This window comes from Hibiscus syriacus, unplaced genomic scaffold, assembly GCF_006381635.1.
Source record: "Hibiscus syriacus cultivar Baekdansim isolate YM2019G1 unplaced genomic scaffold, ASM638163v2 tig00112428_pilon, whole genome shotgun sequence".
NCBI classification, from domain to species: domain Eukaryota; kingdom Viridiplantae; phylum Streptophyta; class Magnoliopsida; order Malvales; family Malvaceae; genus Hibiscus; species Hibiscus syriacus.
Window position 1 is genome coordinate 130,527 of NW_024063329.1, and position 27,466 is coordinate 157,992.

The 27,466-nt window shown below is 36.6% G+C and overlaps 3 protein-coding genes and 1 pseudogene across 3 annotated transcripts; 1 reads left to right on the forward strand and 3 right to left on the reverse strand.

Moving 5' to 3' along the window:
• The first annotated feature begins 353 nt into the window (after positions 1-353).
• LOC120179516 (RNA-dependent RNA polymerase 1-like) lies at positions 354-5,265 on the forward strand. The gene is made up of 5 exons (XM_039185093.1): positions 354-636; positions 1,091-1,660; positions 1,835-3,666; positions 3,949-4,099; positions 4,276-5,265. The coding sequence occupies exons 2-5, from the start codon at positions 1,145-1,147 to the stop codon at positions 5,110-5,112; spliced, it is 3,336 nt and encodes a 1,111-aa protein (XP_039041024.1). The 5' UTR covers positions 354-636; positions 1,091-1,144; the 3' UTR covers positions 5,113-5,265.
• Positions 5,266-5,491: 226 nt separating this feature from the next.
• LOC120179502 (loganic acid O-methyltransferase-like) lies at positions 5,492-8,844 on the reverse strand. The gene is made up of 2 exons (XM_039185081.1): positions 8,076-8,844; positions 5,492-5,678 (listed from the first exon to the last, which is right to left on the reverse strand). Exons 1-2 carry the CDS (start codon positions 8,834-8,836, stop codon positions 5,492-5,494), a joined length of 948 nt encoding a protein of 315 aa, XP_039041012.1. The 5' UTR covers positions 8,837-8,844.
• Positions 8,845-10,176: 1,332 nt separating this feature from the next.
• LOC120179503 (vacuolar iron transporter 1-like) lies at positions 10,177-18,797 on the reverse strand. The gene is made up of 4 exons (XM_039185083.1): positions 18,674-18,797; positions 13,333-13,447; positions 11,698-11,794; positions 10,177-10,570 (listed from the first exon to the last, which is right to left on the reverse strand). Exons 1-4 carry the CDS (start codon positions 18,795-18,797, stop codon positions 10,370-10,372), a joined length of 537 nt encoding a protein of 178 aa, XP_039041014.1. The 3' UTR covers positions 10,177-10,369.
• Positions 18,798-20,508: 1,711 nt separating this feature from the next.
• LOC120179504 lies at positions 20,509-21,083 on the reverse strand (annotated as a pseudogene).
• Positions 21,084-27,466: the final 6,383 nt, after the last annotated feature.

The window sequence follows — 27,466 nt, forward strand, 5'->3', positions numbered from 1 at the left end:
ATTATTTTTTTAATATTTTCAGTAAAATATTACTTAAAACATCATTTATTCTACCGGAATGTTAATATTTGACACTATTTAAATATTATTTTTTTACCGAAAATATTAACATTAGACGTGTTCTAAAACATTATTTTTTACTAGAAATTAGTTATTAAAATTAACATTTTCGGTAAAAAAATAATATTTTAAATAACGTTTTATCAAAAATATTAAAAAATAATAATATTTTCGATAATATATTTATATATTAGATTATCGTACAACAAATCTTCCCTGATTGCTTTCTTCCACAAAAGTAATCATGAGTACCAAACTGTGAAATTTGATACCTTACGTATAAAGATTGAGCACAGCGGATCCCAGGAACTCCTTCCTTAGCAAGTTTCACTAAAGCCGCTAACTACCGTACTGACAAATCGTTCTTTCCTCACTCGAAAAGCTTCACGTAGCGTGTCAAAATCCCATTCGCTGCTAGTCAAAACACTGCCCGTTTTCTTCCATTGGGTATATGGTCATTGTTTTTGACTACATAGTTGACGATCGAAGTCTCCGAGTAAATAATAATTGCTCTCTCAATCATCAATGGAGTCTGGGTTCAGTTACGTTTTATGATCTCTCACATCCTTCTCTCCGGTAACTGCTCTTTCTTTGTTTTATTAATAACGGTGGGAAATTTGATTTCTTTTCTTATACGATTCATAAAGATTGAAACCTAGAATTGTATTGCTTTATTTTGCTGTAATTTTCTGGGAAAATGTACTTACTGACTTTGAAGATTTTAAAAGCTTTACTTTCTGTTTAAGAGTGTTTGTTTGGACGGAGGGGATGCAGATTCTTGTTCCCCCCTTCTCATTCTTGTTACATTCACCACTTATATATGCTATAAAACCCATCTTCTTGTGCTTAAAAAATCTTTAGTCCCACCATGTTGTAACTGATAGATTTACTCGATTATATTGATTGCAGTTCTAATTCTGTCTGTTCTTTTCCTCTTTATTTATGAAAGATTGATTGTTTCATTGGATGGCTGTTTATCTTGGTGGTGTATTCTACAGTACTAGTTTGTATCTTGGTGTCTTTTTTGCAGTTAATTTTATGTTTTAAAGTGGTAAGAACATAGGGCATAGAGTGAATTGAGACCATGAGTAAGAAGACAATTCAAGTTAATGGCTTCCTCTCAAACGTGTCTGCTGCGGAAGTAACGACATTTTTAGAGGGATATACCGGCAAAGCTACCGTCTTTGCCCTCAAGATTAGGCAGCAGAGGAACGGTGCAAAAGCATATGCTATCGTGCAATTCAACGAAAGCTCCGATGCAGAGCGAATTATTAGGTTGGCTAATCACGGACTTTACTACCGGAGTTCGTATCTTAAGGCTCGACAAATGGAGAAGGACATCGTGCAGAAGCCGAGAACCTTTTTGCACACGATGGAGCTCATTACGGTGCATTTCGGCTGTCAGGTCTCGGATGAAAAATTTTATGATCTCTGGAACTCTGATGATGTTACTGTGAAATTTGGGGCAGGAATGCGGAAATTGCTGTTTCTACTCTCACATTGTGGATCGGAATACAAGCTTGAGCTTTTCTATGAGAACATCTGGCAGATCGAGCTGCATCGTGCTTACAATCGAACCTCAAAGCATCTTCTGATCCAGGTTGCTATGCTAATCTTTGATTATAAATTTGTTCTGTCTTTATTGTATCATGCTAGCTTCCTAGAAACAGGAGTCATTGCTTGCATATAACTGGTGCCCTCACTCCTTAGATTCATATATGATGTTCCTTTATCTGATTCTGAATCTGCTTTGTGTTTTCCTTTTAATTTTCAGTTATTTGGTGCTCCACGGATATACGAGAAAGAAGTGCGCAGTTCCGGACTTGTATTCGATGATCCCTTGTTTAACTACTTCATGGATGCACCTGATGATCAATGGGTAAGGACAACTGATTTCACTCGATCGTATTGTATCGGCCAGTCTTCTGCATTATGTTTGGAGCTTCCACACAACCTCGAACTTCCGAATTTTCAGGAGAACTTTGCTTACTACAAAGAAAACGAAGGCAGATTGGTTTTGGAAAGTGGCTGTTCTTATTCTTGCAATCTTACCCTTGTCCCAAGTGTTCGCCCTAGGCTGGGAGTTAACTTGCCATTTGAAATATTGTTCAAGGTTAATTTGTTGGTGCAAAATGGGTGCATCCCGGGACCAGCACTCGATGATACTTTTTATCGACTCGTCGATCCTTCTAGAATGGAAAAAGTCTACATAGACTATGCACTGGAGAAACTTTATTATCGAAAAGAATGCTGCTATGAACCTTTGAGGTGGCTCTTTGAGGAGTACCGAGTTTACACCAGATCGACGATACATCCTGTGTCGCCTGCCATATCCTTGGACTATGGTTTGGTATATGTAAGAAGGGTTCAGATAACACCTTCTAGGATCTACTTCGTTGGCCCTGAGATTAATGTTTCTAACCGTGTGTTACGTGAATTCCGTAACGATATTGATAATTTTCTGCGCATCAGTTTTGTCGATGAAGAGTTGGATAAGATCCATTCAATGAATGTGCAGGCAAGGGGTAGGCGAACTGGTATTTATGAAAGGATTCTTTCTACTCTTCGAAATGGCATAGTGATCGGGGATAAGAGATTCGACTTTCTTGCCTTTTCATCGAGCCAGTTAAGGGAAAATTCAGCCTGGATGTTTGCTTCGAGAATGGGGCTCAGTGCAGCTGATATAAGGTCATGGATGGGAAATTTTAGTAGAATAAGAAATGTCGCAAAATATGCTGCTCGACTTGGCCAATCTTTCAGTTCATCAACCGAAACTCTTAGTGTTAATAAAGATGAAATCAACCATATTCCAGATATAGAAGTTGTTACGGATCAAAATAAATTTGTCTTTTCTGACGGAATTGGGAAAATATCAGGTGAATTTGCTAAGAGGGTGGCTGCTAAATGCCACTTGAATGGTACCGTCCCGTCGGCATTTCAGATTCGGATTGGCGGATTCAAAGGTGTTGTGGCTGTTGACCCCACCTCACCTTGGAAGTTATCCCTCAGAAAGAGTATGGAAAAGTATGAATCAGAGAGCACAAAACTAGATGTTTTGACTTGGACTAAGTATCAGCCTTGTTTCCTCAACCGCCAGTTGATTACTCTGTTATCTACTCTCGGGGTTCCAGACTGTGCTTTCGAGAGAAAACAAAGAGAAGTAGTAGATCAACTCAATGCCCTTCTGACAGATCCCTTGAAGGCTCAGGAGGCGCTGGAGTTGATGTCTCCAGGAGAAAATACCAACATTCTCAAGGAAATGCTCCAATGTGGTTATAAGCCTGATGAAGAACCATTCCTTTCCATGATGTTGCAAACATTCCGAGCGTCAAAGTTACTGGAGTTGCGGACTAAAACCAGGATATTCATTAAAAATGGAAGGTCTATGATGGGATGCCTAGACGAAACCAGAACATTGAATTATGGCCAAGTGTTTGTGCAGTTTTCTGGCTCTAGACCCGGGCAACGTTTTCTCGTTCAGGATAAGGTAGTTGTCGCGAAAAACCCTTGCTTGCACCCTGGCGACGTGCGTGTCTTGAGCGCAATTGATGTTCCTGATCTGTACCATTTAGTGGATTGTATCGTCTTTCCACAGAAAGGAACTAGGTACATCAAGGCCATGCCTTTTCTTATACTGTTTATCCCCTCTATAGCTTGCATTATTTACATTTTATAATTTTGTTCGAGCATGTACATCTAGTTCAAGGATTAAGGTATAGTTGCTATACATTTTTTGTATGTTTATGTTGGATCCTGCTCAATTTGTGGAAGCTCTGTATTTTTCAATGTATTTACACATGATAAACAAGATGGTAGCTGTGATTTCATTATATAGAAATTTCACCATGCATAATGATTTACTGACCCGAAATCGAATCGAATTCTTAGACCTCATCCGAATGAATGTTCGGGAAGTGATCTGGATGGTGATATCTACTTTGTCTGTTGGGACACGGATCTGATTCCGCCAAAGCAAATTGAGCCTATGGATTACTCACCAGCTCCAAGTGTTACACTGGATCATGAAGTAACCATTGAGGTATTATTCTTTTAGGTGTTCGGTTCATGCTGTTAATCATTTAATAATCATACCGTGTAATCCGGTTTTCGTGGTAGCTTCGGTTTTCGAACTCGATATCCTATGCTATTTTATTTGCTGGGTTATGGAGATTTAATTCTGAGATCATTGATAATTTCTATAATGTTTTGGTGCAGGAAGTTGAAGAATATTTCACAAACTACATAGTCAATGACAGTTTAGGAATCATTTCAAATGCTCATGTTGCTTTTGCTGATAGAGAACCTGGCAAAGCGATGAGCCACTCGTGTCTGGAACTTGCCAAGCTGCATTCGATTGCGGTTGACTTTCCGAAAACGGGCGTACCAGCTGAAATACCACAAGAATTGAGAGTCAAAGAATATCCGGATTTCATGGAGAAGCCGGACAAACCAAGTTATCAATCACACAGGGTTATTGGAAAGCTTTTCCGGGAGGTGAAAAGTCTTGCACCTAACGAATGCTCGATCAATTCCTTAACTCAGGACAAAATGAAGAGGTTTTATGATCCCGACATGGAAGTCGATGGCTTTGAGGATTATATCGACGATGCTTTCTTCCACAAAAGTAATTACGATTACAAACTGGGGAACTTGATGGACTATTATGGGATCAAGACCGAGGCCGAAATCCTCAGTGGCTGTGTCATGAAAATGGCGAGATCTTTCACGAAGAGAAGAGACGCAGAGGCCGTCAATATGGCCGTGAGGTCATTGAAAAAGGAAGCTAGGTCATGGTTCAATGAAAAGCGAAGTGGATCGGATGATGAAATAGACGATGCATATGCAAAAGCCTCGGCTTGGTACTATGTCACATACCATCCAAGTTATTTTGGTCAGTATAATGAGGGAATGAATAGGGATCATTTTCTGAGCTTTGCTTGGTGTGTTTATGACAAGCTGATCCAAACCAAGAAAGAGATTGCGAGCATTCGGAGAGCTTTGGATATGTCGTCTTTGGAAAGCCGGTTTCGACGTGGATTGGGTTTGGATTGAGGTGGTTCGGCATATATTTCTCGTTGTCCGAAGTATGTAAATATGGCTAGTTAATGTTTCCTAGGTAGTATGAATGTTGTCTAACGTAAATATCTAGTGGTGTTGATTAAAAAAGCATTGTATGATATGCTGCAAATTAGTTGGTTTGGTGTATGTATATGAATCATGCCTCCATTCCATGCCGGATAGCTCTCTCGCAGCGCTTCCGGCAACCGAGACAGGCAATGCAGTGGAGATACAACGCAGGCAATACATGTGTAAGTCTAATCAATACTACTATAAAATTAGAGGGACTAAATAATGGATATCAAATTTTAGCATTGTAGAGACAAATTTTTCCTCCAATAACAATATGGATCCCTGGTACCGTCAACACCTTTTATTTTCTGATTAAAACATCTAGGAGTTTATTTCGATCAGAAAACATGAAGAGTTTTGTGGTCAATCGATCAAACATTTCATCGACAATATCACTGCCAAAGTGTTTGATGAACATTCCCTCCAATGCTGCCCTAAAACAGTGAAGCTCTCCGAATACTCGCCTCCTCTCGCTTGGTTTGGATCCGCTACGAGTCATGAACGCACCAAGCAAAGCTCAGAAAATGATCCCTATTCATTCCCTCGTTACAGTGACCCCAATAACTTGGATGGTACCTGACGTAGTACCAATCCGAGGCTTTTGCATATGCATGTCTATTTCATCATCCGATTCGCTTCGCTTTTCATTGAACCATGATCTATCTTACTGACGGCTTCAGCATCTATCCTCTTCGCGTAAGATCTCGACATTTTCATGATAGCGCCATTGAGGATTTCAGCCTCAGTCATGATCCTATAATAGTCCATCAAATTCCCCAGTTTGTAATGGTAATTACTTCTGTGGAAGAAAACATCGTCACTGAAAAAGGGAGCTAGGTCACGGTTCAATGAAAAGTGAAGTGGATCAGATGATGAAACAGATGATGCATATTTAAAAACCTCAGCTTGGTACTATGTCACATACCATAAGTTATTGGGGTCAGTATAATGAGGGAATGGATAGCGATCATTTTCTGAGCTTTGCCCGATACAATATGATTGAGTGAAATCAGTTATCCTTATCCATTGATCATCAGGCACATGCATATAGAAGTTACCAAAGAGAAAAATGAGAAAGATCATAAAATATAACTAAACCCAGACTCCATTGATGATTGAGAGAGAGAATAAAGAATCCTTGGCCGCACATGTTCGTATCAACTTAAAACACAAAATTCACTGCAAAAACCAGACACCAAGATACAAATAATACCGTATACCAAACCGTTGCTTTTTCACTGTTTCTTTAACTATTCTCCTTTAATATTCGAAAGAGGTAAATCATTAAGAAATGATTACAACTATATGTAGGCTACAACTAGCCTCCTGCTAACAATGGCTTGGTAAGGACATCAACAAGTTGATCAGAGGTAGAGACATGAGAGACTCGGAGAAAATCATTTTGCACTTGTTCATGTATAAGATGATAGTCTAAAGCAACATGTTTCATGCGTGAATGAAACACCGGATTGACACACAGATTAGATGCCTCGTCCACAGAAGAGGTAGGAGAACTGGTATTTACGAAAGGATTCTTTCAACTCTTCGCAATGGCATAGTGATCGGTGATAAGAGATTCGAATTTCTAGCCTTTTCATCTAGCCAATTACGGGAAAATTCAGCCTGGGTGTTTGCCTCGAGAACGGGGCTCAGTGCAGCAGATATAAGGTCATGGGTGAGAAATTTTAGTAAAATAAGAAATGTGGCAAAATTTGCTGCTGGACTGGCCAATCTTTCAGTTCATCAACCGAAACTCTTAGTGTTACTAAGAATGAAATCAACCATATTCCAGATATAGAAGTTGTTACGGATCAAAATAAATGTCTTTTCCGATGGAATTGGAAAAGTATCAGTTGAATTTGCCGAGAAGGTGGCTGCTAAATGCCACTTGAATGGTTTCACCCCATCGGCAAATTGAGCCTATGGATTACTCACCAGCTCCAAGGGCTACACTGGATCATAAGTAACCATTAAAGTATTATTTTGTAGGTATTAAGTTCATGCTGTTAATCATTCTTCCAAATATTACAGTTTCATGCTGCCAATCATTCAATGCCACTCGTGTCAGGAGCTTGCAAAGCTGCATTCAATTGCAGTTGACTTTCCCAAAACAGCTGTACCAGCTGAAATACCTCAAGAATTGAGAGTCAGAATTTCTTGATTTCATGGAGAAGCCGGATAAACCAAGTTATCAATCACACAGGGTTATTGGAAAGATTTTCCGAGAGGTGAAAGTTATTTTGGTCAGTATAATGAGGAACTGAATAGGGATCATTTTCTGAGCTTTGCTTGGTGTGTTTATGACAAGCTGATCCAAACCAAGAAAGAGAATGCGAGCATTCGGAGAGCTTTGGATATGTCGTCTTTGGAAAGCCGGTTTCGACGTGGACTGAGTTGAGTCGGCATATGTTTCCCGTCGTCTGAAGTATGTAAATCTGGGTAGTTAATGTTTCCCAAGTAGTATGTATGTTGTCTAATGTAAATACCCAGTGGTTGTAATTGAGAAAGGAAAAAGAACATTGTATGATATGCTGCAAATTATGTTGGTTTGATGTTTGTGTATAAATCCTGCCTTCGTTCTACGTCGGATAACGCTCGGCTTGCAGAGCTTTCGTCGACCGAAACAGCCGATGCAGTGGAGAGACGACGTAGGCAACACCGCAACATCATGTGAATCTAATCAATAACATTATAAAGGTGGAGGGACTAAATGAATATCGAGTTTTTGCAATGTGGAGACAACTTTTTCCACTAATAACAATATGGATCCCTGGTACTATCAACACCTTTTATTTTCGGATTAAAACAACTAGGAGCTGATTTCGATACATGTACCCCGAGTTCACTCGTTCAGAAACATGAGTTTTTTTGTCAGTCGATCAAACATTTCATCGACAATATCACTGCCAAAGTGTTTGATGAACATTCCCTCCATCGCTGCCCTAACATGGACGATCCAAGCTTTTATATCAACTCGGCCATCTGTCAGAGAAGCAGAGTTGATCAACTCCAAAATCTCGATGCTAAACTGCCCATTTGTCTCCACCGCCGTCGTCATCTCCTCCGGGGACGGAGTGTATATCGGCAAGTTAAATGAATCCACTTCGTCTTCACTTATCAACCCTTCATTGGCCATATCCATGAAGCTCGACGCCATGAACTCGTACATTAGACTAGCGGCCAATTGAGAATAAGTCATTTCATTGGGAATACCCGGCATGCTTATGACCATCATGCCGCCACTAACGATCTCCGTTGCTCTCGCACACAAAAAGTCCTCCATGTCCTCGGAGAATCGAGCTGCATAAGCTCGGACTACTTCGTTGGAAGCATTACTGTAGTGTATCCTCCCTTTATACCATGCAATTGAGTTTTTGTCTTGTAGCTCCTCTGGTACCTTGGAAAGCCAATGGAGAGCGAACGAGCAGTGCACGAAATGGACCGAGGATGCCGGGAATAACCGGCGGTGAAACGAGCCCGGCACACCGGCCGCAAAGTAGGGTGTTTCCCGAGGGAGAGACTTGAAGAGTGTGTTGAAATCGTTGGACGGTTGGTCGTTGAAAAGCACCAGGAATTCGAGTGTTTTGTCGGATTTCGGGCATTGGAGACTGTACTTTTGTTGTATATAGTGTACGACATCTTGCATGGTGTTTATGGTATTCGGACCAATAGCTCACCCCAAATCTGCAATGCAAATTGCGTAGGACGTTGAAGATTGCTCCCTTGATTGCTCCCTCAGCCACATTTGCAGTATATTTCTGCCAGTTGTGACAATTACAATTTTGTACAGGAGTTAAAATGTAATTTAACCATTGGTTTGACTTCTAACTTTTCTCTTTTCTAGAATAGTTAACTCCACATGAGGTCCCTATGACCGCTATGACCGCTTTCTAAATTGGTCTCTATATTTTAAAACATTTGATGTCGGTCCCAGCTATAACCCTTTCGAAGTTGATCCATAAACTTTAAAACATTTTATATCATTCCTCAAACTATCAGTATCATTCCAAACTATCAGTATCATTCCATTCTGATACTGATAGTTTAAGGACATATATAGAATACCTTAAAGTTTATGGACCGATTTAAAATGATGTCATAATTTGAAGACCAATATAAAATATTTAAAATAGAGTCGTAATTTGAGGGCATCGTATCCAGTTATCTCTGTTTAGAATGATCAAATCACAAATTTTATTTTAAGAGATTAATTATCATATACTAACTTATAAATTTATTTTAAATTTACAGTATTAAAATGTAGTATAATTTTACCAATTAATGAATCAAAAACTTAAAAGAGATATAGACCTGAAAGTAGGAGTTTCTGGTGTAGCTGTAAGCGCCTTCGCCACCGTAGACATGAAGTGCGTCAGGAAGTGGCCGTCTTTCACTTTCACGGCCGCCGTCGGCACCGCTGTTGAGTAGAGTTGGAGAAGAATCAGCCTCTGCCATGAATGTTATTTGTAGAGGTAATTGACCGAACAAAGCTTGGTGAGATTTGTTTCCATTATATAGAAATAAAGGGAGAAAATGGAATGCACATGCATATGGTGGCATCATATGGCATTTAGCTCTTGGCTACCGTCATGAAGGAATCAATACTATATTGATTTGTTTTATTACATTAATGCTGTATAATGTATATATATATATATAGCATGAGATAGTTGCATATATATATAGCATGAGATCTGTCTTGAAAGGCACATGGGAGCATGCGTGACTTTAGTTTGTTTCTGTCCTGATCAAATATGGGACATTGGGACCATCAAGCTTGCTTGTCTTCTCTGCAAATTTTTGGTTGGATCAGATTATCAGCCCCATTAATACATTCCTTCTTTTTATCTTTACTTTTTGTTTATTCTCATTTTTTTTATTTGTTTATCCTTCTAATTTGAGTGGAGAGTCGTTAAGAAACAACGGTGATCGAAATTGTAATTTATGAATCTATGAATACGAACATAATATAAATTTATGAACATGTAAACTAATAGCTTTGCATTCACTCTTAATGAGAGTACATATAAAAGGAGAAAGTTACATGGAGCTGTGGGATTTAAATCTAAACACCAACACTAAACGGATTAGTGGAAACCCAGATGTTCTGTTCTCATGAACAAAGCGTAAAACCCTGCAAGATAAACAATCTGGTTCTTCAGACATTAGTTAATAAGAGCTAGGGATGGATGACCTTAGCAATGCCGAAAGCGGCGGTGGATGCAATGGCGCCGATAAGCGCGGTTTGGAGAGCGCTTTTAACTGGTTTGTTTCCGGTGAAGTAACCTTTGGCGTAACCGAAGACGAGTAGTGCAGCTATGGTGATGACCACTGATGCAACCACAGCGTCCTTGGCTCTTGGGATGAACATGTAGGGAAGGAGTGTAGGGATGGCAACGGGCCGGGTTCGGGCCGGGTATTGGTCCCCCATCCCCGTTTAAAAAACCGCGGGGATTTAAACGGGGATCCCCATCGGGTAATTGGAGAAAATCGCGGGGAAAAGGGTATCTCTGTTTAGCATAAACGTTTATTTAAACGGGTATCGGTAGGGTTGTTCATTCGGTTAATTCGGTGGCCGAACCGACCGAACTACCATTAACCAATTTTTTTCTTTAACCGTTAATCGAACCAAATTTTTTTTCGAAAATATTAACCGAACCGAATAAATTTCGGTTAATTCAGTTAATTTTTGAATTAACCGAAATTTTTTAGAATTTTCGAATTTAATACTAGAGAGCAGCTGCTGTTCCATTTGCTAGGGAAGAACGTGATGTTGGTATAGGTCCCGAGGCTGATTTTAATATGGCTAATTCACATGCTTCGCTTTGTCAGAGGAACGTTAAAGCTTGTGTAATGAAGACAACTTGTATGAGGTTATTGGAATGCGAGGTGAAAATGAGGGTTGCTGTCGAAGAGACGAAGACAATATGCAAGTTGCATTGATTTTAAATTCTGCTGAACATAATTTCCAGCTTGCCAATGCTAGTGGTGGGCTTCAGGTGTGTAATGGTGTACTGGACGAAGACCGTGCAGCAAGTACACGTTCGTTGGAAGTGGCACAATACCAGCAAACCAACCAGACTTTTCCCATTTAACTAGACAATGTTTGTCTATTAAAATATATTAAAGGTTCACACGTGATTGCAAACAAGAAGTGTAAGCACTATTTTTACTATTAAAAGAAAAAAAGAATATTATGAGACAGCGAAAATTGAGGTAAATTCTAGAAATTGAAGCGGAGACGATGTTTTAAAGTGGGGCAATATGGGGTGAAAAAAAATAATAAAAAATATTTAAGGGTTAATTTAAAACATGTTATTAATATTATATATAAAAAAATAATTATTTTTAATATTTATCGGGTCGGGTATCGGGCTGAATAATCGGGTAATTGGGGCTGGAATTACCAAACCCGTCCCCGTCCCCGTTTATTATCCCGAACCCGACCCATTAAATTCAATTTTCGATTTTCTCCGTCGGATTCGAGTTTTTTTGCCATCCATAAAGGAGTGGCACCAATCCACCCAATATGTACGCAATGGCAATGTTGAATGCGCTTTGCAATGCTCTCCTTGGATCTGGCTTCTCTAATCCCAGTTCAAACCTGCATATTTTATCAAGGTCAGGTTATGTCATTACTCATTAGTTCTTATACTCCATTTTAATTCATTTTAACCCGTGTGTGTTTTGAAATTTGAAATTCTAATTTTGACCCAAATAATACAAGGATGATATGATTAAATTACAAAAACTTAAAATAACCAAATCAGAAAACAGGAACTAAATATACTACACATAATATTAGAGACTAATAACCAATGACGAATCTAGAAATGTTTTTTTAGGGTGAGCACACATATATTAACAACGTAAAATGGGTGAGCATAAATAAAATCTTAGGGTAATCTTAGGGTAGGCATAATCTATAAAATGAATAACAAATAAAAGAAAATTCAAATTTGTCCACCCTTGATATAGCATGAATCCACCCGTACATAATAACATAGTTTAACTTAACAGATTTCACAACTACTGTTTGATTTAATATCAAATTTATTTTAAAATTTAAAAGTACATTGACAAACTAAATCCAACGTACAATATAATCCATTGACTTGTAGAAGAATTTAACCTTTTATCAGTCATTGTATTAATACCTTGGATTTTTATGAAAATAAAATAAAGATGAACATAAGATGATCAACAATGTATATTTGATCATCATATAAACCTTAATAATATTCGAAGTTGAATTGTTATGAATCTTTAAATAAAAGAAGCCCTCTCAATACAACTCTTTTATAATTAAAAAATGGATAAATTAAACATTTAGTACCTAAACTTTCACTTTTTTTTAAAATCATACCTAAAATTTAGTTTTTATTTCAGTTTAGTACCCATGTTCAAAATTTAACGTTCAGTTTTGATTTTTTTTTTGAAAATTTAGGTACTAAAACGGACTAAAACTGATATTTTAGGTATTAAACGTGTTAAGTTTTTAACAGCAGGTACTAAAATGAAACAAAAAATGAAACGTTAGGTATGATTTTTAAAAAAATTAAAAGTTTAGATACTAAAACAGATAGTTAGGTATTGTATGCGTTGTTTACCCTTAAAAAAACTTAAACTTAAAGTCATACTTACAAGTACATCTAGTTGGGTTGCTACTTGAATCAATAAAAGTTGGTAGGTTGTGTTTTTCTGGCTCTACTCCACTGAAGAATAATGAGGGAATGAACATGAAGTAAAAAAGTATGGAAATCTTTGTCACACATACAGACAAAGAGAATTTTTCTTTAAAGTGAATCAAAATGGTCCCCCAAACTGTTGCAGTCTGATCCAATGCCACATCGGGGGCCTTCTTAAAAGAGAGCTTTTAGCCGAACAATTGGAAAGCAAATTTGGCATTTTGCTCTACTTTTTAGAGACTCGTTCACTCAATTCATCAAACAACTCAACTACTACAATCTAGCTAAATATTCATTCCAAGAGAAGCAATCAAGCTTGTTTACTTTGAATCTGTCTTTTTACTTAATTATTAGGTACTTAAAACTTGGAATCGTTGGTGAATCAATGGATTCCACCCATAACGCCATGATTTGAAGGATTAAAACACGAATGCAAATATAAATTTGAACTTACTTCATCATGAAATCAAGCCAAGCCTGAGGCCTTTTTCTTAGAGCATTCACCACTGGTGCATATTCGTGTGGTTCTACTCCATACTCCGCCAGTATCTCCGCCACTTCAGCAGCCTCTGCAGTCTCACCAAACAACAGAAAGAAACCAGTAATTTCGTGTTGAAATTATTAAAATGGTTTTCAAGTTTGGTAACCAACTTTGAAAAAATGATTTTCAAAGTTTGGTAAATGTTTCTTTGAAAATGGTTTTCAAAGTTTGGTAAATGTTTCTTTGAAAAATAGTTTTTCAAAGTTTGGTAGATGTTTGTTGAAAAATGATAATGAGATAATCACAATTAATCCCTAGGCTTTAGGGTATTTACAAGATTAAGTCCTTGAGTTTCAACTATAAATACCCTAGCTCATTTAGCTTCAAAACCATCCCAAAAATCATTTCTTTCTCCCAATACTAGAGAGCTTTTTTGTGAGTAATGAATGTTTTGTAAACACCTGTAAATTTCCTCTCTTAGTAAAAGATCTGCAACAGTTCGGAGACGTAAGCACAATTGGCTGAACTCCGTTATCAATTTTGGGTATTATTTTTCCGCTTTTATTTTGCATTCTCACTAATCTGGTTATAGGGAAATTACTTGTACTTGGTTTATTTCCCAACAACTGGTATCAGAGTTTTTGGGTTGTGAATTTTGTTAATTTTTTGCGAGGTTACTATTCAGATTACTATTCACGTAAATAGTGAATTTCGTGAATAGTGAAATTCGGTCGGCGATACGAGTTTATCGACGGAGGTGTTCTAATACACGGCGGTTCGCAAAAATTGTCAGAAACGATCCAAACGAAGCCAGATTCGAGTGGGAGCGATGGCTGCAGACGAAGGGAAGGTGAAAATTAAAAAGTTCGATGGTGCGGACTTTGGATTTTGGAAGATGCAAATTGAAGATTTTCTATACCAGAAAAATCTATATCAACCCCTCTCAGGAAAACAACCAGAGGGCATGAAGAATGAAGACTGGGCTCTTCTCGACAGACAAGCCCTCAGAGTTATCCGACTGACGTTATCCCGCAATGTTACTTTCAACATAGCAAATGAAAAGACCACGGTGGGTCTTATGACGGCTCTCTCCAATATGTATGAGAAGCCATCGACCTCAAACAAAGTTCATTTGATGAGGCGATTATTTAATTTACGGATGACGGAAGGGGCATCGGTGGAACAACACCTAAATGAACTCAACACAAACACAACCCAGTTGAGTTCACTAGAAATTGAATTTGATGATGAAGTTCGAGCTTTAATTCTCTTATCATCTTTACCAGACAGTTGGAATGCTACTGTTACAGCAGTCATCAGTTCGTCGGGAAACAGCAAATTAAAATTCGACGATGTTCGGGATCTGGTACTGAGCGAAGAAATTCGACGGAGAGAATCGGGTGAAGCATCAACCTCTTCAGCCTTGCACACGGAGTCCAGAGGGAGAACTTCAGAAAGAAATTCAAATCGTGGCAGATCGAAATCCAGAAGGGGCAAATCAAGAACAAGAAATAAAGATTTTACCTGTTATAATTGCGGCAAGAAGGGTCACTTCAAAAGAGATTGCCGAGAATCGAAGAAAAATACCGGCGCACAGGAATCTGCCAACATGACGGAGGAGACAGGTGATGCCATGATTTTAAGCGTCAACAGTCCGATTGAATCACGGATCTTGGATTCAGGGGCATCTTTCCACTCCACCCCATGCCGAGAAATCATGGAGAACTATGTCAGTGGTGATTTTGGGAAGGTTCATCTAGCTGATGATGAAACCTTGAAGATCGTCGGAAAAGGAGACATCCGACTAAAGCTGCCAAACCAGACCACCTGGAAGCTGACAGGAGTGAGACATATTCCTGGCCTCAAAAGAAATCTGATTTCGGTTGGACAGCTTGATGGAGAAGGATATAGTACAATTTTTTCAGGCTGTGAATGGAAGATTACCAAAGGAGCACTCGTCATTGCTCGTGGTAAGAAGACCGGTACTCTCTATGTAACCTCAAATTTAGAGAATATCATTGCAGTAGCAGATGCTGATGGAAAATCAAACCTATGGCACCAAAGGCTCGACCATATGAGCGAGAAAGGAATGAAGATACTTCTGTCAAAAGGGAAGCTGCCGGATCTAAAGAATGTAGATGTCGGACTATGCCAGGATTGCATCTTTGGAAAACAAAAGAAAGTCAGTTTTACAAAGATTGGCAAGACTCCCAAGGCAGAAAGGTTAGAATTGGTTCATACTGATGTATGGGGACCATCCCCTGTTCCATCTCTTGCAGGCTCACTATATTATGTCACCTTCATCGATGATTCAACAAGGAAGGTGTGGGTTTATTTTCTGAAGAAGAAATCAGAAGTCTTTGATACCTTCAGAAAATGGAAGGCCATGGTGGAAAATGAGACTGGTTTGAAAGTCAAGCGGTTGAGGTCTGACAATGAAGGAGAGTACAGAGACAGTAGTTTCAGAGATTTTTGCGCAAACAATGGGATCAAGATGGAGACAACAGTTCCCATAACACCGCAGCAGAATGGCGTAGCAGAGCGCATGAACAGAACTCTGAATGAACGTGCCAGAAGCATGAGGATACATGCCGGATTGCCCAAATTTTTATGGGCTGAAGCTATCAACACTGCAGCTTACCTGATCAACCGTGGGCCCTCAGTTCCTTTGGATGGCGGAATACCAGAGGAAGCTTGGAGCAAGAAAGAAATAAACCTTTCACACTTAAGAGTGTTTGGTTGTATTTCTTATGTACACATAAACTCTGCTGAAAGAAGTAAACTTGATGCCAAGTCCAACAAATGCGTATTTGTTGGTTACAGTGGTGATGAGTTTGGTTACTGGTTTTGGGACTACGAAAATCGAAAGATCATTAGAAGCAGAGACGTCATTTTCAATGAAAATGTGATGTACAAAGACAGGTCAACCGCAGAATCAAGTAATACCGAAGATGAAATAAAGGAATTTGCTGAGTTCGAGGAGATTTCTGGAAATGATGTTCAGATCAGTCCTGAAGCAGTTCAAGAGGAAGAACCAGGCACACCAGAATTGAGACGCTCATCCAGAATTCATAAACCAACCCAACGATATTCTTCTTCTTTGCACTACTTGTTGCTGAATGACAATGGTGAACCAGAGTGCTATGATGAAGCAATGCAAGTGGAGGATTCAGTCAAGTGTGAGTCTTCCATGAAAGATGAGATGGACTCGCTTATGTCAAATCAGACATGGGAATTAGCTGAATTACCACCAGGCAAGAAAGCGCTCCATAACAAGTGGATTTACAGGATCAAAGAAGAGCACGATGGGAGCAAACGCTATAAAGCAAGATTGGTTGTCAAAGGTTTTCAACAAAAAGAAGGTATTGATTACAATGGAATTTTCTCTCCAGTCGTGAAGCTATCTACAATCAGACTGGTGTTGAAAATTGTAGCTGCAAAGAATTTACATCTTGAGCAGTTAGATGTAAAGACAGCTTTCCTTCATGGTGATTTGGAGGAAGAAATCTATATGAGGTAGCCAGAAGGCTTCATAGAGGTAGGCAAGAAAAACCTGGTATGCAGGTTGAAGAAGAGCTTGTATGTTTAAAACAAGCTCCTAGACAGTGGTACAAGAAGTTCGATAGTTTCATGAGTAGCAGTGGTTTTACCAGATGCCGAGCAGATCATTGTTGCTACATCAAGAGGTTCGATAATAGCTTCATTATTTTATTGTTGTACGTTGATGACATGCTCGTTGCAGGCTCAGACATGCAAGAGATTATAAACTTGAAGCAAAAATTGTCAAAGCAGTTTGCTATGAAGGATCTGGGTGCTGCAAAGCAGATTCTTGGGATGAGGATCAAGAGAGACACAAAGTCGGGGACTTTGATATTATCACAGGCTGAGTACATCAACAAAGTACTCTCCAGGTTCAACATGCAAGAAGCTAAACCAGTAAGTACACCTTTAGGTGTTCATTTCAGACTCTCCAAAGAACAGTCACCAAAGACGGAGGAAGAACGTGCACACATGGTGAAGGTGCCGTATGCCTCAGCAATTGGAAGTCTGATGTATGCCATGGTTTGTACCAGACCAGATATTGCTCAAGTAGTGGGAGATGTTAGCAGTCACATGAATAATCCAGGCAAGGTACACTGGGAAGCAGTCAAATGGATCCTCAGATATCTGCGGGGTACCACAAACAAAACACTTTGTTTCAAATGTAGATATACGATACTGACAGGCTATGTAGATGCTGACTTAGTCGGAAATATTGACATCAGAAGGAGCACTACAGGGTATGTCTATACTCTAGGAGGAACCGCAATGAGTTGGGTTTCTCAACTACAGAAGATAGTTGCTCTCTCCACAACTGAAGCAGAATATGTCGCTGTTACGGAAGCCAGTAAGGAGATGGTTTGGCTCCAAAGTTTCTTGGAAGAGTTAGGCAAGAAACAAGAAAACAATGTCTTGTATTGCGACAGTTAAAGTGTTATACATCTAGCAAAGAATCCGTCTTTTCATTCCAGGACAAAGCACATACAATTGCGATATCATTTTATCCGGTCTCTTCTGGAAGATGGGATTTTGAAACTTGAAAAGATCAGTGGAGCTCAAAATCCGGCAGACATGTTGACAAAGACGGTGACTACAGACAAACTGAAGTTGTGTTCAACTTCAGTTGGCATGCTAGAGTAACAAGACTGGAAAAGTTGTTGCATTGATCGAGGTGTGAAGACAGATTAAAATCAGTCTTCAAGTAGGAGATTGTTGAAATTATTAAAATGGTTTTCAAGTTTGGTAACCAACTTTGAAAAAATGGTTTTCAAAGTTTGGTAAATGTTTCTTTGAAAATGGTTTTCAAAGTTTGGTAAATGTTTTTTTGAAAAATAGTTTTTCAAAGTTTGGTAGATGTTTGTTGAAAAATGATAATGTGATAATCACAATTAATCCCTAGGCTTTAGGGTATTTACAAGATTAAGTCCTTGAGTTTCAACTATAAATACCCTAGCTCATTTAGCTTCAAAACCATCCCAAAAATCATTTTTCTCCCAATACTAGAGAGTTTTCTTGTGAGTAGTGAGTGTTTTGTAAACACCTGTAAATTTTCTCTCTTAGTAAAAGATCTGCAACAGTCCGGAGACGTAAGCACAATTGGTTGAACTCCATTATCAATTTCGGGTATTATTTTTCCGCTTTTATTTTGTATTCTCACTAATCTAGTTATAGGAAAATTACTTATACTTGATTTATTTCCCATTTCCCAACATTTCGGCGCAATTGTATTCATGAAAAGCAGCTGTATTCATAATACTAATAGTTTATATATTACCAGTATCAGGCACACTGATGATTTCTTCTTGCTCTCTTTTCAACTCCCTCGCGTAATGATCGGCTTCACTTTTAGCCGCGAGATACCTGCAACGCCTAACATCTTTACACCTTTTCGCTTTCATTTTGCTCGCAGTTTCTCAGTAACCAAACATGAGCGGGTTCAACGGTTCCTCTGCTGTTTTCGGCTGCCATTGCAGGTTGAAATGAATCGAAATGGGAAGCCGTGAATAAAACATGAGCGGCTTTGCTCTTTTATATGAAGAAGGGGTTGTGTTTGAATGGAAAATACTGGCGTGTTTGGCAAGTGCGCTCATATTCCTACAATTAATTAGATTCGAATCCAGGTTATTTATTTATGAGTTAATTGCATTATACGTCTCCAATCTATGACCCTTATTTCAAATTTCTTCCTAAACTGCGACTATCATTATAAACTAGTCCTCAAACTTTTAATATTTCATTTTCATTCCCAACCTATGATCTTCATTCTAAATAGGTCTTCGAACTTTTGAGCATTTCAATTTAATTCTAAATTATACGTGTATATTAATCAAATCCCTTTTTAATAAAATCTTTAGACCAAGTTATATTAATATATGTTTGGGGGGGGAATTAGGTTAAACTATGGTTGAAATGGAGTATATATTTAGATGAATTTGGGGATAATATTTAAGATGCAAAAGTTTAGGGACTAATTTAGAATGTATTCACTTTGGGTATAAAACTAGAATTTTTAAAAGTTTAAAGACTAATTTAGAATAAGATTCATAATTTTGGGATGAAATTGGATTGTTTAAATGTTTAAAGACTAATTTGAGATGAGGGTCGTAGTTTGGAGACATATGATGCAGTTAACTCTTTATTCATTAGGCTAAATTATCCAAGTGTGAATGATGTTTAGAGTTTGTATTGATTTTAGGGTAAACCACGGGTTTAACACCTAAACTATCAATTTTAATACTTAAACTTTCGATTTTTTTAAAATCATACATAAAGTTTAATTTTTATTTTATTTTAACAACTTTCCAAAATTTAACTATTTAATCAAATTATAATTAAAATTGACTTAATTGACACATATATAGTTTACAAAATTTCAGAATCAAATAGTTAAAGAATCATACAAATAGTGTACCCTAATTTATGTGACATATCATATCAACACCAATACCATGTACCAATAAGTACCAATACTATGTACCATTATTTATAATTTCCCAACAAAATTAAATTAATTTTTTTCAAGATAAAATTGTCATTTTAATTTTTTTACAACGTACCTCTTACACAAACTTTTTCATTTTAAAATTAGGGGTGTAAACGAGTCGAGTCGAGATTGAGTATTGTTGAGCTCGACTCGACTCGAAAACTCTGAAATGTAGCTCAACTCGACTCGAAAACTCGTGAGTTTAAAATTTTCAAGCTCGACTCGAATTCGAAATCCTGAACTAAAGCTCGTGAGCAGCTCGAAAAGGCTCAAAATGAAAAAAAAAATCTTAAACTTAACTCGATTGAAGGCTCAAACTCAAACTCAAACCTGAACCTTAAATGCATAAAAATCTTTCTGTATTTTTTTTAAAAAATCAATACATAAATATTAATATTATTAATGATTTATTTAAAAAAAACAAAATCTTAATATATTATATTTTTGAGCTGTTCACGATATTTTCGAGTCGAATATCAAGTAGTCCGTTTCGGCTCGTTAAGAACTCGAATCAACCTCGAGGTCGAGTCGAGTCCATTCGATCCGTGCATTTATCGAACTTTGATCGAGACGATCTCGTGCAACTCACCATCTATCTCGTTGAATACAGAGAACTACGGAAGTTGGGAGCACAGACTGTGCTAAATTTACTTTGGATTCCTAAGAACAATAATAACAGAATCTCCCCTAAGAAACATCTTGCTGATGAATCTGTCCTTGTTAACAGGCAGTGCCTTCTTCTTGCCTTTACCGGTTTTCGGCACCTGCACCGAACGGAGAAACGATTTTAACCTCTTAATTCGACTGTAACGCAGATTAATGTATAAGATGAAGGCATACAAAAGAAGGAAACGCGAAACTACCTCGGTCCACGTCTCCCTTACATTTTCCAGAACCATGTTGCAGTGGCGATCGAAAGCTCTCACTCGGCCAAGGAGTTTTTTGTTGTTCCGACAGTTGATGAGAACCTGCTTCCGTAAAGATTAAATTCAGGTCTGAGTAAAGCATGGTGTGATCAACATGTAGATGAGCATTGCTAGGGGTTCAGAAGATTGAAATATTACCTGAGTGTTATTTTAACGCTCATCATCAGAACCGACAGTGGTCCGGTGTTAAATTCCTCCTCTTCATTCTTCACGGTCTGCAGGCAGGTAAGCAAGTAATAAACGGATACCGGCAAACATATACGTTTTACACGACAACATGGTTTTTATTGTCGAGTTATTAAACTTGTCAAAATTTATCATTATTTATAACATTCACTTACCATTTTATAAAAAAAAATTAATGATTATTTTATAATTTTTAAGAAGTTAATAATCAAAAAATTACTTTTAATAAAACGATGCTTTTAGATGTCGCGGGTTCGAGCACCAGCGACTGTAGCGGGTTGATTGACAGTTCATTATCAAATAATTGAGAGTATTTAAATTATATATTACTTTTAAATCACCTTACCTTAATAAAAAAAATCAAGTTGTAGTAAAATGACGATTGTGCCCTTTGAAAGAATAGAGATATATTGAAAACATGAAGGAATTTTTTACTTTTAGTAGGGGCATCATAAGAAATAAAAAATAGGGATGCCTTTATTTCCATAAAGGTAGAAGATACAGGCTGTCCAATTCATATAAAGGAGAAAAATATTTGATCCAAAAATTCTGAAAATGCAAATCTAAGAGTTGACATATTTGTTTTCATTAGACACAGGACCGGACTCTCCTTCTCCGATTCCTGTTCGCTCAATGACCTTTCCTTCAGGCACGTGGAATTGGGAGAGGCTCTCGGATGTCCTTCCGGAAGACATCGTTCAACAGATCGTAGCTGTACAACCTCCTCATGACCGGTTGGGCCCAGATTCCCCTGGGTGGCGGTGGGAATCCGACAGACGTTTTACCAATAGACCAGCGTATAAGTCACTCATGCAGCAGGAGTTAGATGGTAATGCTATAAACGGGAAGCTTTTATGGAGTTTGGGGATTCCTCAACGAGTTAAATATTCCTTTGGCTAGCATTACAAGATCGGTTGCTTACAAATGTTGAAAGAGCACGTCGAAATTTTTCGGAGACGAAAGAGTGCTCGATCTGTCATAGAGGAGATGAAGATGCAGACCATTTCTTGAGACATTGTACAAGGGCTAGGTATACTTGCTGCAGGGTGATTCGAAGTTGACGATAACATTATATTATGGTGCATATAAACGTACGGTTTACTTATTTTAATTTAAATTAAGAGTCACACTTGATTGCTTTTAGTGGAATTACGGGTGATGGATGATGGTTTAGATGGTTAATATTGTTTGATTTTTAAAGTTTACAGAGAAATAAAGTTTAAGGAATGGAACTCTTTCTTAATCATCGAGAGATTTTATAATGATCTTTGATATTATTGTCAGGTATATAATCATAATAACTACTTATAAGTTGATAAATTTAATAGATATAATTATCTGATAATAAAATCAAAGTAAACCCACTAAGTCTTGACACGCTACTTCTCCAAATTCTCAGTTACAGGTTTTCCGTAGTCATCGTCAACATTTTCACCAACCCCAACATCTGCCGTAGTATTTATAGGCAGCATCTCTCATAGTTTTATTGCAGCTTAGAGAGTCGAGAGAAATCAGCCTCCAAAATATTAGGAGAGAAAATGGTGATCATTAAACCTTCATTTTCCATCATTTTATGCTGCAGCTTCCTCTTGGCATCCATCATCTTCTTCCCACACGGAATAGCCTCCGTGAAATTAGGGTATCCAGATCCAAGGAAATTAGGGTATCCAGATCCAAGAGCACCAAGAAAAAATCATTGTAACTGTTAAATTTTAAAGGTTTATTTTTTTATTTAGGAAAATTTTTTCCAACTTATATATAAACATTACTTTTAAATTTACTTCTTGTTTCAGGTAATAGCGGTGTGAGCATACCTATCTCACCGAGAGCACCTGGGTGTTCCGATGAAACCCATCGCACCTCAACTCAGGTGAATTCGGCGACACCAAACACGACAAAAAAATTCGAAAAGCAAAAAGCACCGTGATAATTGCGGCAACACTGTCGATTACAGAATCTTTTACCCTAATATTGGAGTCGCAAGTAGCTCTTACCCGCACTTCCTTTCCACAGCAATACGAACTAGTTTCTCTCTCACGGCACGGTTGGTTCGAGAGAATGAAATAAAAGAAAAAAATATGGAATGATATGCAGTGGGGACCTAGTAGAGATTTTAATATATATATATTACTTGTTTGCGTTGGTTGAAATGTAATAATTGAATATAAAGGAAATATTTTTGAAACTTTAGTGGGGAAAACAAAATCTTACTCAAAATTTAGTGACCATTTGTATAGTTTACCCTAAAATTTAATGGCCATCAGAGATATAGAACAAATAGTAATATAATGGTCAAAGTAAACTCACTCAAGTCTCTTGCCATGCTCCTCCGAATTCACAAACTAATTTTCTCATTTAGCGCTCGGCACTGCGGTCACATCAGATCAAACGGCGAGGAAAAAAATATAGGGTAAATTACATATTTAGTATTTAAATTATCAGTTTTGATTTGTTTTAGTAACTAAATTTTTAATTTTTTTCAAAAGCATACCTAACGTTTAGTTTTTATTTCATTTTAATACCCCACAATTAAAAGCTTAACACGTTTAATACCTGAACTATCAGTTTGGATCTGTTTTAGTACTTAAACTTTCAATTTTTTAAAAACTTAATGTTAAAATTTGAACGGGGTACTAAAATGAAACAAAAATTAAAGTTTTTAATGGTGGGATATTAAAATGAAACAAAAACTAAAATTTAGGTATGGTTCTAAAAAAAATTAAAAATTCAGCTGTTAAAATAGATTAAAACGAATAATGTAAGTACTAAACTCATAATTTACCCAAAATTGATAGTTTAGGACATCAATACTTGAAAAAGCTCTCAATACAAGAGTCTCCATCGAATTTAGAATATAAATTGGATCCACCAAGGTTATACTATTATGTTTTCTTCTAAAAAATATTATGATTGTATATATTTTTTTAAATTCCAACAATAAGGAGGTAAAAAATGAGGAAACGAGTTGTATATCTTGATTTTACACTGATCGGATGATGATATTGTATATAATAATAATTTAGCGTTTCATAAATTTCAGGAGTTAAGTTTAATTTCATGAATTTAAAGTATTTTTTTTAAAATAAAAGTAAACAAATAAAGTGGTAGTAGATAAAAAGGTAAATTTGTCGATGTCTTGAATGATCGAAAAATAAATTGAAGGATAATGATTTCAACGTAACATAAATAAAATTATAAAATTTTCATTTTTGGAAGAAAAACACAGACAACTTCGTTGCATTGGCCTACCATGCCGTATAAAATTTATCTCCAAACAAAGACTTGGAATACTGGTTCAAAAGTCTTCTACATTGATAAAGCCATTCTTTGTTTAAATTCAATGCTACATCTTTTTCTCGCTTGAACAACTTGTTTAATAAGATGAATCAAACTATTTTAGTGGAAAAACTTTAACGGAGGAAGACGAGTTTAGAATATATGAATTGTCGGGTGATAATTTTATAACTTTTAATAGTCGATGGACTCAACAAAACAATGTTCTATAGTCGATGGATCATTTATAACTTTTAATAGTTAAGTAACTCAACAAAGCGACTTCTTATAATAGATGAACCATTTGTCTATTTTAACTTATATTTAATAACGTTCGCAAGTAGCTGAACCCTACATGCATGTCCTACGAAAGGAGCACTAAGTTTCAAAGTATAACCTGTCAAAGTTTTGCATGCTTCTCCGAAATGGATGTCGGAAGTCAAGTTAGGTCAAGACAAAGGCATTTTATGTTCAAATGTAGACTCGGACTTTATGACATTAACGTCGACTTTTAGATCGGAGGTGAAGCATTAGCCCAAATCCTACGTTTAGATTTTGGATCTCCATTAGTTACATACATCTCGGCTTTTGGATAATCTCGATTATTTCGTTGGCTTTTCTTAACCAATAAATTGAATAGATATAATCGTATTAAAGTAAATTTAATGATGGACTACGAATATAAAACTTTGAAATTCATGACATGACGTGAAAGACCATGAGAGAGAATAAAAATTAAAAATCAAAGTAAACCCACTAAAATCTTGACACGCTTCTTCTCTAAATTCTCAGTTTTTCCGTAGTCATCGTCAACATTCTCATAATTTTAATGCAGTTCAGAGAACTGAGAGAAATCAGCCTCCAAAACGACTAACATGCACACTAAAGATCAATATAAATAACTTAACCAGACAATCCCCTTTCTTCCTTTCCTCTTCAGGGTAATCCTCTCTCCTTTCACTAAACTTTGGCCAATAGTCATTCTCTTACCGGTCGTGAATCTCCGTCTAAATCAGAATGAATGTACCGTTAACGCTCGATGAAACCTTTTGTTACCATCAACAAAATTCCATCTATTTGTCGTTAACTCTAAGGATAAAAAAATAATAATAATAATTTATTTTCGAAAGTAATGAGGATCAAATAAGTTATCTTTAGAAAATAAGGATAAACTATATAAATGATCATTAATGCTTGAGTGAAATTTCTTTTCTATTTATTATATTAAAACTAACAATTTGATCATTAGTGTTATCGATTAATAATAAACCGGTTATTCATTGTTAACAATCGTTACTAAGTATGACGAAATATTGCTATAGCGTATTCTGGCTCAAAGTATCAAAGCGAACCGACCCATAAAATTTAAGACCGAACGATCATCATCTATTGTTCCATGCCAAGGTAATGTTATCAATTCTATACTATACATGTAATAGCCTGTCAGAAATTTGAGTCGGTTTCAGGTCCAGGTAATGTTATCAATTCTATACATGTAATAGCTAATTTAAGCTGTATCTAATCATTTTCCACATGGAATAATCTCTCATAAAAGGTCGATTCCATGTACACATGTACCTGATTATCGAATTAATTTAATTGTGAAATTCAAGTAAATCATATTCTTTTGATATTAACAATTTTGTCCCCTCAATATTAGATTCTAATTTTGCTAGCAAATTGTATGATTTTCATAAATAAAAATTTCATATTAATCTTACTTACATCTGAATCGAAGTGGGATGAAACGGAGAATTCCTATCATTAAAGCGAAATTAATCTTACTTCTTTTAATTAAATAAAGAGTCACACGACTGGAACTGCGGGTGATGGTTTGGATGATTAATATTGTCTGATTTTTAAAGTTTTAAGAGAAAAAAGAGTTTAAGAAAAAGTGAAAGTCTCTCTTAATCATCGAGAGTTTTTATAATGATTTTTAGTGTTATTATTATGTTTATAATCACGATGATTACTCATAATTTGATAAATTGAATAGATATAATCGTATGATAATAAATTTACTTACGATGGACTACATATATAAAACTATGATATTCATGACTTGACGTGAAAAAGCAAACACGGCACTAACAATTGAAAAGCAAAAAACACCGTGATAATTTATTAAAGAAAATTTTAAATTTGAGTAATTATGTAGGTAGGATATATGATTTTAATTGATTAAAAATTTTAAACAAATATTATTTTATAATTAGTTTAGACTATTGAAAAAATAATTTGAGCCATAACATTACTCTCATAGGTGTTTATGTAACTACCCAGGGCCAGTCCAATGAGTTTTAATGCCTTGGACGAGATAATAATTTTATGCCCCTATACTTGTACCGTATAATAGACAAAACATAAATAATTTTTTTTAAAATAAAAATGTATTGGGCCGCCCTCAAACATGCATCGGACCTCAAACTATCTCAGTTTTTTTCTACTAATTGTAAGAATCTTATTAAGCTTGACACTAAAATTGATGCCCCCCTCAAACATGCTGCCCTGGGCTAAGGCCCATCTGGCACATTTATTGGGCCGAGCCTGTAACTACCCGACCACGACTCGGTTCTAAAAATGTTTTTATACCGAATGAAGTTTAAGGCATCATAAAAATTCTCTAGATTTGAGTTTACTTTTTTTTAATTAAACTAAGATGATTATAAAATAATATATATGTTTTAAATACTCTCAACCGTTTGACAATGAACGCTCAACCTCTCTGCTTCATTCGTTGGTGCTCGAACCTGTAACCTCTAAGAACAATAATAATTCCTTTAACCACCGAGATAAATTAGTTCGTGCTCTAGATTTGAGTTTAACCTGACCTATAATGGTCCAAATTTTGGATACCGAATTAAACTGTAAGAATTTGAAGATTTTTAGTTTGATTAGTTGGTATATTTGTTAGATTGTAAAAGATTCGTGGACTAGACAAATAAAAAAAGTGTTTGATTTTGATTTTGGCCCAACTTGATAAAGTTGGTCTTAGGCCCATCATATTTGGTATATAAGCCTATTTATGAAAATAATATTTAAATAATCATTTTTAAAGTAAAGTACACAAATGGTCCCCTGACTATAGGATATTATTTTATTGAGTCCCTTAACAATTAAAAATTATAAAATGGTCGTTTGACTATGGGGAGTTGCTTTGTTAAGTCCCTCGACTATTAAAAGTTACAAAATGGTCATT

What these genes read in the sequence shown, in the direction of transcription:
- LOC120179516 (XM_039185093.1), top strand. Translation starts at nt 1,145, where the DNA reads ATGAGTAAGAAGACAATTCAAGTTAATGGCTTCCTCTCAAACGTGTCT. An exon ending in TTTCCACAGAAAGGAACTAG is followed by an intron (nt 3,667 to 3,948) that starts GTACATCAAGGC and finishes TCGAATTCTTAG; the next exon opens with ACCTCATCCGAATGAATGTT. An exon ending in ATCATGAAGTAACCATTGAG is followed by an intron (nt 4,100 to 4,275) that starts GTATTATTCTTT and finishes GTTTTGGTGCAG; the next exon opens with GAAGTTGAAGAATATTTCAC.
- LOC120179502 (XM_039185081.1), bottom strand. Translation starts at nt 8,836, where the DNA reads ATGCAAGATGTCGTACACTATATACAACAAAAGTACAGTCTCCAATGC. An exon ending in AGTGATATTGTCGATGAAAT is followed by an intron (nt 5,679 to 8,075) that starts GTTTGATCGACT and finishes CATGACTCGTAG; the next exon opens with CGGATCCAAACCAAGCGAGA.
- LOC120179503 (XM_039185083.1), bottom strand. Translation starts at nt 18,797, where the DNA reads ATGAAAGCGAAAAGGTGTAAAGATGTTAGGCGTTGCAGGTATCTCGCG. An exon ending in TGGCTTGATTTCATGATGAA is followed by an intron (nt 11,795 to 13,332) that starts GTAAGTTCAAAT and finishes TAAAATATGCAG; the next exon opens with GTTTGAACTGGGATTAGAGA. An exon ending in TGGGTGGATTGGTGCCACTC is followed by an intron (nt 10,571 to 11,697) that starts CTTTATGGATGG and finishes ATCCCTACACTC; the next exon opens with CTTCCCTACATGTTCATCCC.